At 37.4% G+C, this 12,635-nt stretch overlaps 1 protein-coding gene across 4 annotated transcripts in view; it reads right to left on the bottom strand.

Moving 5' to 3' along the window:
- Window positions 1-582: 582 nt before the first annotated feature.
- Window positions 583-12,635, bottom strand: part of HTR1E (5-hydroxytryptamine receptor 1E) — a 94,655-nt gene continuing 82,602 nt past the window's right edge. For all 4 annotated transcript variants that reach the window (XM_072832144.1, XM_072832145.1, XM_072832146.1 and 1 more), the window contains one exon: window positions 583-2,354. In XM_072832144.1, the coding sequence (XP_072688245.1) occupies window positions 1,077-2,174 (1,098 nt within the window). In that variant the 5' untranslated portion in view covers window positions 2,175-2,354 and the 3' untranslated portion in view covers window positions 583-1,076. The remainder of the gene's footprint in view (window positions 2,355-12,635) is intronic.

Below are 12,635 nucleotides of genomic sequence, written 5' to 3' on the forward strand. Positions count from 1 at the left end.
TTCAGCCTCCTGGGCCCAGGGTGCAGTCTGGCATGAAGCCACCAAGATCCCAGAGGATACAATTTAATGCTAATTTCCTCAATGGGTGGCCTTGGTGGTAAGCATAGAATTTCCACTTGTATTTGTTTTTCCAAGTGCACAACTGGTAATTTAATGAGGAACATTCTCCAACAAAATTCTTTAGATAATATATTCCTTCATTGGATCACTTCACCCTGTTAAGTTGCTTGTACTCCCACTTGAATCCTGCTAGAGTGAGGGAATGTGTGCAAGATTCGGTGGGATTCTTCTCAGAATGGGAGAATGTCCAATCAGAATGGGAGAATGTCCAATGTGCCTATCAGGTAATGTAGCAACACATGGACCAAAGGAGATTTAGATTATTTTGTATTTGTTTATATTCCATATTCATAACCAAAGACCTAGGAAAGTGCCAGAGTATTCATTCCAGGTTCTTTTTGGAGAATGAGGAAGCATATTGAATCTTGAACTAAAAAGGACACGTCAGCTGTACTATTTGTGCCTAAAAGGAGTGGGCTATGTAGTCACAGTAAATGATTTTAGCTCAGGTCTGCAAGCAGATGACAGCACACCACTTTTTATTTTTTTTTTATTAATGCTTTATGTAGTCATGCAATTCCTACTAAAATTTGCACGCATATGGAACCATGACCTCAGATTTAATGCCACCCGAGGTTAAGTTGTCAGATATTTGATTTATAAGTAATAAGAAATTCTGCAAATGAAGATTCATTTTGGCATTCTTTAATTGCAGGATTAACTGAAATGGCTAAAAAAAAAAAAGTAGTTACTATTTCACCTTATTATTACTTCTATGAAATTTCTGTCTTTATATGATAATGTTTATTTGAAATCGTGTACCACAAATAAAGCCAGAGGTAGAAAACTGCACACCAGATGACACACCTCAGACAAAACAGAACAAATAAACAGAAAGACCACACGAACTTACAAACTTTCCTGAACCAACTATGTTCAAGAATTAAGAAGTTGAACCCCTTTCCTCTGTCCATTCACGAGGCTGGTAAAAACAATGTCTTTCAGCTTTTTGCAGTCTAAGTATGTTCTCGACACTTAATTAGCTTTTTAAAAGCTAGCTTAAAGTCTTCATTAAAACTTGTGTAGAGCAGAGGGTTGATCAGAGAATTAACATAGCCAAGCCACGTCAGAAAATCAGCCACTTCAGAGGACACTGTGTAGATGCTCAGACCTACAATCAGCTCCTTGATGAAAAATGGCAGCCATGACAAAATGAATGCTCCCAAAATCAGTCCTAGGATGCGTGCTGCCTTGCGTTCCCTGGTACTAGAGATTTGCTGACGTTCTCCTGGGTGATCTAGATCATTGTCGAAGGAAGGGATCCTGATAGAGGTGTTGATCTTTTCAAACTCTGTAGTAGGGTCTGAGGTGGAGAAATCAGACACACAGAAAGTCTGTGTAAGCTTACAACTCGCAAAAGAATTTTGGCTATCTGTGCTTCTGTTGCTTAAGTGCCGGCTTGATCCTCTTTTCTGGTACAGGCTCTTGGCTGCATGGTAAATCCGGTAATACAGAATAAGTATCAAAGTCAATGGGATATAAAAGGCTCCAAGTGTGGAGTAAATGGTGTAGATGACATGGTCATGCTGGATGGTGCACTGACTGGGTGGTGGGCTGAGTTGACGGTGGCTCCTCCAGAACAGAGGGGGCATGGAGATGAAGATGGAAATGGTCCAGACGGTGAGGATCATCAGCCCAGCTCTCTTGGTGGTCCTCTTCCTGGCATATTCAATAGCATTGGTGATGGCCCAGTACCTGTCTAGGGCAATCACACAGAGATGGAGGATGGAGCAGGTGCAGCAGGTCATGTCCACACTCAGCCACACCTCGCAGATGAAGTACCCTAGTTTCCAGCTGTCCATGACAATGTACATGATGCTCAGGGGCATGACGAGCACTGCCACCAGGAGGTCTGTCACAGCCAGGGAACAGATCAGGTAGTTGGCAGGCTGGTGGAGCTTCTTGGTGGTACAGATGGCCATGATCACGGCCAAGTTCAGCAACATGGTCAGGGTGGTGATGATCACCAGAGTCACGGAAATGAGCATCTTCTCAGTGATGGTCTTGGGTCTCACAGCCACATTGGCTTCTGTGGTACAGTTAGTGAGATTCATGTTTACCCTGTTTCAATCTACACTGTGGAGAGGCAGCTGGTTCTTTTCCCTCAGCTGGAAACTACTTAGACTTCAAACCTCTCATTTATAAGAAGACTGTAGTTTCTTCAGCTATGTAGTTTCTTATGTTCCATTTTATATGGGTAAAGGGAAGTACCACAGCATTTCTTCTGAGGGTTCCTGGAAAATAGTATGCTACTGGTTAATGAACGAAAAAGTCACATCCCACCCCCCCAAAATGTTATAGTATTTAAGTACTCATTCTTTACACATTTTTGATATAATTTTCTTTTTTATCTCTGGGTATGAAGTTCAGTTTTACATTATTCTTCAAAAGACACTTTTTTAAAAATTGAAGTATAGTTGATCCACAATGTTACCTTAATTTCAAGTATACAACATTGTGATTCACAAGTCTATTCCTTATGCTGTGCTAACCACAAGTGTAGCTACAAAAAAGACACTTTTTAGAAAGTTAAATTTCCAACGTCTTTCTCGTGAAGATATTACCAACTTTAAAGTCTATTTTGCCACCTGAATTACTTCCTTATTTATATTTATTAATATATATGCATTTACACATAAAACTTTTTTTTTATTTGGAAACCTACATTTACATTGTATCATGTTTAGAAATTCTGGGACATTAAGGAAAAAATTATATTGTTTATAATAAGCAGACTTCAAAACTGTTCTAAAGTTTCATAGCAAATGTTCAACTCCAAAGATATTTTAGTGTCACAATGAAATTGTGCGATTTTGTCTAATTATTTCTGACATTTTACATATCCCACTGTGCATTTCTTTGGAGAAGAGAGAAAAAAGCATACAACATTACTTTGATGTTTATGGCAAATTGTTCTCAGAGTAATACAGTAAATTGACTGTGAAACAGCATCATCACCAAGCTCAAAGAACTCCCTATTAAAAAAAATGTGTTTAGTTTGGTTAACATTTGTATTCTTTCAATTTCTTCCTATCTATCTATCATCTATCTATCTATCTATCTATCTATCTATCTATCTATCTATCATCTATCTATCTATCTATCTATCTATCTATCTATCTATCTATCACCTATCATCTATCTACCATTTATGATCTGTCTCCTGGATAGCTGTGACTAAACTGGGCAATCAGTGAGATTGTGACATTTATTGGATACCTGGTTGTAAGGACTTTTTATAAAAAGTACAACAGCCCCCCTTATGTGTAGTTTTGCTTTTGCACTTTGAGTTACCATGGTCTGCAAGCTGATGATCCTCTTTCTGACGAATCATCTGAAAGTCAATAGTAGCCTAACATTACATCACAAAACCTGTGTCATTCACTTTACTTCATCTCATCATGTAGGCATTTGATCCTCTCACATCATCACGAGAAATGTGAGTACAGCACAATAAGGTATTTTGAGAGAGCATATTCACATGATGTTTATTATAGTATGATGTTATAATTGTTCTATTTTTTATTAGTTATTGTTGTTAATCTTTTCTTTTACCTAACTGATAAACTTTATCCTGGGTTGGTAAGTATAGGAAAAAACATAGTCCATATATGGGTCGGTACTATCTGCGCTTCAGGCATTCAGTCTTGGAATGCATCTCCTGTGGATAAGGGGAGACTACTGAATGTATATTCATGAAAACAAGACAATAAAAATCCATATAGGAATATTCACACCCAATGGCTGCTAGTCAGAACATCAATCAAATCCTCTGATTGTCTCTGTGGGATTAGGTCCAGGAAAACTTCAAAGAAAACTGGCATTTTGGCAGTTATAAGAAAGGACATAGATTGATGTGGATTAGGCTTAACAGACATTCTTTAATGAGGGCAGGAGCAGGTGACTCGTGTGAAATGGAGAGTGAAGTAGGTGGGGAATCAGTGGGTAAACTGGGGACTGGAAGTCAGGGGGCAGGAATAAAAATCTCCAGCCAGGGTGAGATCTATCTAGTTCTGGATTTAATTTTTTTCTGCTCATTGGGCGAAAATCAAGACTGGGAGGTGGTTATCATTTTTTCTTAGATATAGAAAGTAAAAGAAAATAATTTCACTAAAGACCAAAAATGGGGCAATTGTTTTTAAGACAGTCTTTATCTTTCTGCAGTGAAATGAGAATCATTCAGCCTGTTTTCATTATGCTTTTACAGCATTTCTGTGGATGTATCCTATGAAATTCATGTTTCTCTAATTCTTCCATGGGACTTGCTCCACCAACAATACATTCTTTCTTGTAAATTAAATGTTTTCTTCTTCCTTGGTTATTTTTTCCTTCTTTTATAGTCAGTCTAAACTTGCATTTATATCTGAGACAGGCTGTAACATTGAAAATGTACGGGCTTTGGAATCAGAAAGACCCGGGTGGCACCTGAACCATCTATTAGCTTGGGGCAACCTCTCTACATTTCTCCTTGTGACCAACATGTTTATTTCTGTATTTTGACCCCTTTCTCCTTATTTAAATGACATAAAGTTCTTTTCTCCCTGCAAACATGAATCCTAAGTTATGTTTTTCTTGTTTTTTTTAAAGATTTTATTTATTTATTCATGAGAATACACAGAGAAGAGAGAGAGAGAGAGAGGCAGAGACACAGACAGAGGGAGAAACAGGCTCCATGCAGGGAGGCCGACGTGGGACTCGGTCCAGGGTCTCCAGGATCAGGCCCTGGGCTGAAGGCAGCGCTGAACCGCTGAGCCACCCGGGCTGCCCTTTTCTTGGGTTCTTAAGGCTTGTTGGAAGAGTAGTTCTTTTTTTCCTTTTTTTTTTTTTAAAGCTGGGCATGGAGCACAACATGGGGCTTGAACTCACAGATCAAGACCTGAGCTGAAATCAAGAGTCAGACCAGCTGAGCTACCCAGGTGCCCCAGAAGAGTAGTTATTATTATTATTATTTATTTTATTTATTTATTTATTTTTTTTTTAGTTATTATTATTTTTAAAGATTTTATTTATTTATTCATGAGAGACACACAGAGAGAGGCAAAGACATAGGCAGAAGGAGAGGGAGAAGCAGGCTTCATGAAGGTAGTCCGATGAGGGACTCGATCCCAGGACTCCAGGATCACAACCTGAGCCAAAGGCAGGCACTCAGCTGCTGAGCCACCCAGCCTTCCCCAGAAGAGTAGTTCTAAATAGGCTTGTCCACTCCAGTTAGAGGATTGAGAATATAGAGAGTAGCATGGATAAGAGACAGAAAACTCTAAAAGTTTTAGTTTGATAATAGACAATTAGGAAATGTTATTTTGAAAACATGAAGTAAAAAATAAATCAAAGAGTTCAGCTTCTTCAAGCTTTTAAAAGCTGCTCTATTTATTTGAGCTCTCATACATCCTAATTCTCGTTTCTCTGGTGACATCTATTTTCTTCCTTATTTTATCCCTGTGTATTTTTCATTCCTCCCAGCTAACTATACATTTCTGGAGGGTGGAATGTATGTCTTATTCATCTTTTCAACTGCCTCCAGTTAAATTGGAAAAAACATCACTGGTTGGGGCTACATTGTCAGCTCTTTAATGTGACTTCTGGCTTATTTTGTGCCCAAGCCTTTCCAAATAGGAGTTAAGTTTTGTATCTCTGTGCTGTTAGTCACTCCAAATTCCTGCATACATTCAGCTTGCCATCTTTCATCTTTTTTCATTTAATAATATATCTTGAAGTTTGTTCCATAACATCATGTGGAACATAATCTTTTAAATAGCTGGGTGCAATGACCTGGGGAGCAATTATAGATTGAACAAGCCTGAAAACTGGGCCCTGGGGCTCTTCCCTAATCACGGGTCAGGAAGAAAAGGAGGAACCAGCAAAGCAGAGGAGAACAGCTATTCAGGTGGAGGGGCACGATGAGAGATAATTCCATCGCACAATCAGGTGGACAAAGTGTGTGAAGTAAGAGTGATCAGCTGTATAAATGCTGCTAACCTGCTATGGGTGGTGAGGACTTGACCATTCGGCTGGGTAATGTGGATGACACCGATGGCCTTCACAAGACCTATTTGATGCAGTGGTGGAGACTGAAGGCTGAATGTGGGGGCCCCGGGGTGGTTCAGCCAGTTAAGTGTCTGCCTTTGGCTCATGTCCTGGGATCCAGTCCTGCATTGGTCTCCCTGCTCCGAGGGAAGTCTGCTTCTCCCTCTCCCTGCTGCTCCCCCTGTTTGCGTGCTCTCTCTAGCTCTCTCTCTCTCTCTCTCTCTCAAATAAATAAACAAAATCTTAAAAAAAAAGAAAGCTGAATATAGTCGTTTCAAGAAAGGTTGAGAAGAAAGGAAATAGAGACATTGAATAAGAACAAGTATTTCAAGAGTATTGCTGAGGGATGCCTGGGGTGGCTCAGCTGTTAAGTGTGCCTTTGGCTTGGGGCGTGATCCCAGGGTCCTGGGATGGAGTCCCATATCGGGCTCCTTGTGGGGATCCTGCTTCTCCCTCTGCTGCTATGTCTCTGCCTCTCTGTGTGTCTCTCATGGATAAATAAATCTTTAAAAAGAAAGAGTATTGCTGAAAAGGAGAGCAAAGAAATAAGGTAGCTGTGGAGGAAGATGTAGGGTCAAGGTTGTTTTCTGTTTAGGGAGAGAGGTTATCTTTTTAAACTGGACTATTTGCAGTTTTCTTTGCTGCTGCACTCTACATCCTTCATATTGGGGCACAGAGCATTTCTGGAGTGAGTGGAATGTAAAAGAGGAAGCAGGAAAGCAGTCATGGAAGAGGCTGGGAGTCAGTGGGGCTGGGGGCACCAAGGAAATAGAATTCTTTGAACGGTTAAGAGATTACACTGGGGACGTGAAGGGCACAAAAATATAGCCATAATCAGGAAATGATCCAACTTCAATTGTCCTTGGGTTCCTTTACCTTCTTAAGAAACTAGCACATAGTTTTATAATCACTACTGACTCCTTAGGAGGAAGTATGATTTCTAACTAGAACAGTGCTGGTTAAATTGCACCTGAAAATTTAAGTCTCTTTAGCATTTTGCATAGTGGCAGGGGAGGAGCTGTAACACTTAAAACATGCTCTGCAGAACCAGTCCGAACACCAATATCAACAAACCAAACTTTCATTAGTCTATTGCAATGTAAAATTAGCTGCAATAATCATAGATAAAAACGGCCATATCCTATCAGGAGTTAATGCAGATACTTCTTGGGGAGGCTTGTAACTTTTAGTTTTTGCTCTGATTACGACATGGAAAATACCAGTGCAGTCCAAAGCTATTTTTTTCATTGAAATCAGAAATAGGAGAGAATCACAATAAACCAAATGGGTCAAAATGTATGCTGCTCTCATTTACTGAGATGCTTCAGAGCCTCTGATTTATACTACTCCAGTTACAGTACACCAGGGATAAGAAAGAGGTCATGAGTACACTCATTTTTATTTATTTATTTATTTATTTATTTATTTATTTATTTATTTATTACACTCATTTTTAATTTCACCATCTTATCTAGCTTTTATTGGTTTTCAATAACTGTTGATAATTTATCACAAATATCCTTTCATCTCTTCTTTGATTGTTTTCTTTTTGCCCAAATTTCTTCAAGTAATTTAAAAAATATTTAAAATAGGATCTAAGAAACAAAATAAAACAAAAACACACTCATAAATACATATTACAAACTGGTGGTTGCCAGAGGGGAGAAGAGTAGGAGGATGGGTGGAATAGGTGAAGGGGATTAAGAGGTACAAACTTCCAGGAATAAAATAAAAAAGTCATGGGGATGTGAAGTGCAGCATAGGGAATAGAGTCAATAATACTGTAATAACAATGTATGATGATCACCACAGTAACTAGACTTACTGTGGTGATCACTTCATAATGTGCATAAATGTGGAATCATTATGTTGTACACCTAAAACCAGTATAATACTATATAGGTCAACTATACTTTAATAAAAAGAAAGAAAATTTTCAGTATGTATCAGTTTCCCCCCTTTTTTTTTAAATTTCAGGAGCAGCTGCTTGTCCTCATACTACTAATTTTATCTCTCCAATTGTTCATTAAATTCACTTCCTCAGCTTTCATAAAGAATTGTCTTGGCATGTCTATAGAAAAGAAAGGGTGGATAGCAGTTTGTTTCTCATTTGGTTTTCATTGGGAGCAAAGGCAGACATAGAGGAGATCCTGGAGTGTGGGGCTCTTTATTTTCTTCTTCTTGCTTATTTGAATTGTGGTTGGGAAATGACATGTGGTTATTATGAGGTTATTCATAATAACAGGAAACATTATCATTATAAAAATCAAACAAAACAGAGTACATAGGATTTTAGGAGACGTTTACATATTCTGGACATATGTCTTTTGTCAGAACAATGTTTTGTGAACATTTTCTTCTACTTTATGCTTTGCCTTTGTATTTTTTAATGATGTCTTTTGATTCTAATGATGTCTTTTGATTTAATGATGTCTTTTGATACGCAAAAGATTTTAATTTTGATGAAGTCTAAGTTATCTACTTTTCTTTATGATTAGAGCTTCCTGTGTCCCAAGAAATGACTTTAAGGTCACTAAGATATTTTTCTATATTTTATTTTAGAAGCTTAATACCTTAAGCTTTCATGGTGGAAGAGGTCATCAGGGTGACATGACCACTGAGTGACCTGTGAGCTGGACCCAGACAATCAGAGGCATCTCACCACCTGCCTTCCCCCATCCTTGAAATGTGTGGCTTGGCCTTACATTCCTACAGTGGGAGCTATTTTCAAAGATGCAGCCTTGAGAGAGCAATGTGTTGGTGAGATGGTATGCATTACTGAACCTAGGTTAAGTCTTCTCTATAAACTTCAAAGATTCTGGAGGGTGAGTGTGGAGATCTACTCATCTCATGGCCACTTGTGTAATTTCTCTTGGTTATTAAACCTGCCACTTACCAATCTGGAAGTTCTGTCTCTTAGAGTCTTCTTGCCCTCCATTTTCAATGGCCAATTTCAGATTTCACCTGAGAAATTCCTGAATTTTGTAAACCAACAGTTCATGACCATCTTGAATAAATTTTTGCATTTGGGTATGACATAGATGTTGAGGTTTATCTTTTTCCCCTATGTGGATGTTTGGATATTTCAGCAAATTTTGTAGGAAATGCTTTGGTGTCTTTGTCAAAAATAAATCGACCATATATGTCAATTTATTTCTTTGCCCTCTCTTCTGTTCCTTGACCTACCTTTGTGCCAATATAATATTGTCTTTATTACTGTAGCTTTTAAGATCTTGATATCAGGTGGTAGGAGTCCAACTTTGTTCTTTTTTTTAGGCCTGTTTTTGCTATTCCAGGTTCTATGAATTTCTAAATAAATTTTGGAATCAAATTATCAATTTCTACAAAAATCTGTTGGAATTTTAGTTTGCATTATGTATAAATTATAGACTAATTTAAGGAGAATTAAAATTTATCAATATTGTGTGTTCTCCCAGAAAGAAATAGCATTCTCCACTTATTTTGGTATTTCTTTTTTTTTTTAAGATTTTATTTATTTATTCATGAGAGACACAGAGAGAGAGAGGCAGAGACACAGGCAGAGGGAGAAGCAGGCTCCATGCAGGAAGCCCGACTTGGGACTTGATCCCGGGTCCCCAGGATCAGGCCCTGGGCCAAAGGCGGCGCTGAACCACTGAGCCACCTGGTCTGCCCAGAATTTATCTTTTAAATGGAACAATGGTACATAATATGTAGGATGTACTTTAGTATTTGGAGGAATCTGAACTTTATTTGCTACTTTATTTGCTACTTTATAGTGAACAGAAATAGATGTTAACAAAATTTCTTTTTCATGATGCTCTTACTGAATGGCATAATATTATTTCACTTTTTAAATTTTTTTTATTTATTCATGAGAGACACACACACACACACACACACAGAGAGAGAGAGAGAGAGAGAGAGAGAGAGAGAGGCAGAGACACAGGCAGAGGGAGAAGCAGGCTCCATGCAGGGAGCCGGACGTGGGACTCCATCCCGGGTCTCCAGGATCACGCTCCAGGCTGAAGGCGGCGTCAAACTGCTGAGCCACCTGGGTTGCCCTTATTTTGGTATTTCTTAGTTTCTCTCAGTAATATTTGTAATTTTCAGTGTAGAGGTTTTGCACACATTTCTTTAAATTTATCCCTATGTGTTCTTAAATTTAATTTTTAAATTTGAGTATAGTTGACATGCAATATTACATTAGTTTCAGGTATACAATGTAGTGATTTGACCAGTTTATGTATTTTGCTATGCTCACTACAAGTGTCACTACCATCTGTCACCATACAATGCTATTACAATATCATTGACTGTATTCCTTATACTGTGGCCTTTATTCCCATAACTTATTCATTTCATAACTGGAAGCTTGCATCTCTCACTCATTCATTCATTCTTTCCATCCCATGCACCCACCTGCCCTCTAGAAATCATCAGTTTATTCTCTGTATTTATAGGTCTGATTCTGCTTTTTTTTTTTTAAAGATTTTAAAAATTTATTTATGACAGACACAGACACACACACACACACACGCACACACACACAGAGAGGCAGAGAGGCAGAGACACAGGCAGAGGGAGAAGCAGGCTCTATGCAGGGAGCCTGACGTGGGACTTGATCTCGGGTCTCCAGGATCACACCTCGGGCTGAAGGCGGCGCTAAACTGCTGGGTCACTGGCGCTGCCCTGATTCTGCTTTTTGTTTATTCATTTGTTTTGTTTTTTAGATTCTGTGTATGAGTGAAATCATATGGGGTTTGTCTTTCTCAGTCTGACTTATTTTACTTAGCACAATACCCTTTAGGTTTATGCATGTTGTCACAAATGGCAAAAATGGCCAAACAAACAAAAACCTCAGTCTTTTTTGTGACTGTGTAATATTCCATTATGTGTGTGCTTGTGTATGTGTATCTATATCTATACTACATCTTTTTTATGTGTTCATAAAACCAGTGGATACCAGTGGATACTTGGGCTGCTTCTAGATCTTAGCTATTATAAATAATGATGTTAATAAACATAGGGGTGCATAAATTGGTAGTGTTTCTGTAAACTAATAATGAAGTAGCAGAAAGAGGAATATCCATATGTATTCTAATATTTTTGTAAATTGTATTTGTATTTCAATTTCCATTTTTATTGCTTGTTTAGAGAAATACAATGTATTTTTGGATATTGGTTTTGAATCTGTGATCTTGCTAAGGACTTACCAATCCTAGTAGATATTTTGTAGATTCTTATGATTTTTCTGTGAAAACAATAATTTCATTTGCAAAAAGAGATAGTTTTAATTCTTTTCCAACTTAATTGCTTTTATTTCTTTGTCTTGTCATGTCATTCTGACTACAACTATAGTAAAATGCTGAATAGAAGTGGTGAGAGCAGACATTCTTATCTTCTTCCCAATATCAGATGGAGGAAATGGTCATCATTCACCATTAATACATTAGCTATAAGTTTTTCTCAGATCTCATTTATTAGAGGAAATTTTCTTCAATTCCTAAGTCTCTGATAGTTTTTATAATAAATGGGTATTTAATATTATAAAATGTTTACTGAGATAGTTTTATGATATCTTTTCTTTATTCTGTTAATGTGGTGAATCACAGTAATTCTTTTTTTTTTTTAGTAATTCATTTTTGGATATTAAACCCATCTTGCGGTTTTGGAAAAGCTTCAGTTAGTTATGATGTTTTTTTTAAATACATATTGCTGAGTTTGATTTGCTAATGTTTTGTTAAGGAGTTTTGCATTTTTGTTTGGGAGAGATATTTGTCTGAAAATGTCTTGTATTGATTTGCAAGTTTTAGAATCAAGACTATGCTGGCTTTAAAAAATGAGTTTAAAAATTTTCTAAAAAAATAAAAATTTTCTGAAGGGGTTTGAGAAATATCAATATAATTTCTTTTGCAAATATTTGATGGAATGTACCTGCAGATCCCTTTGGAACTCAAATTTTCCTCATGGGGAGGTCTTTTCTAAGATAGATTTATTTATTTATTTATTTATTTATTTATTTATGAAAGAGAAAGAGAGAGTAAGAGCAGAGGCATGGAGTGAGACAGGACAGGGATAGAGGTAGAGGGAAAGGGAGACAGAGTCTTAAGCAGACTCTGCACTGAGTGCAGAGCCCAATGCAGGCTGATTTCATGACCCTGAGATCACAACTTGAGCTTCAACCAAGAAGAGTCAGATGCTTAAACAACTGCACCACCTAGATATCCCTTGTGGGGAGATTTTTAACTATAAATTCAATTTCTTTACTATCCTTAAATAAATAAAAACCCATCATCAACAACAACACCAAAACACTATATGTTGGGCTTTTTAGGACTTCTATTTTTTTTTCTTGTTTACTTTTGGTAATTTATGTCCTTTAAGGAATTTGTCCATTTATCAAGTTGTCAAATTCAGTCATACAATTAGTTATAATATTCCTTTCATATATTTTAAATGTCTATAATATCTATGTTACACTCATTCTTGATACTGATAATTTTATTTTT

This window comes from Canis lupus, chromosome 7 (genome assembly GCF_048164855.1).
Source record: "Canis lupus baileyi chromosome 7, mCanLup2.hap1, whole genome shotgun sequence".
NCBI lineage: Eukaryota > Metazoa > Chordata > Mammalia > Carnivora > Canidae > Canis > Canis lupus.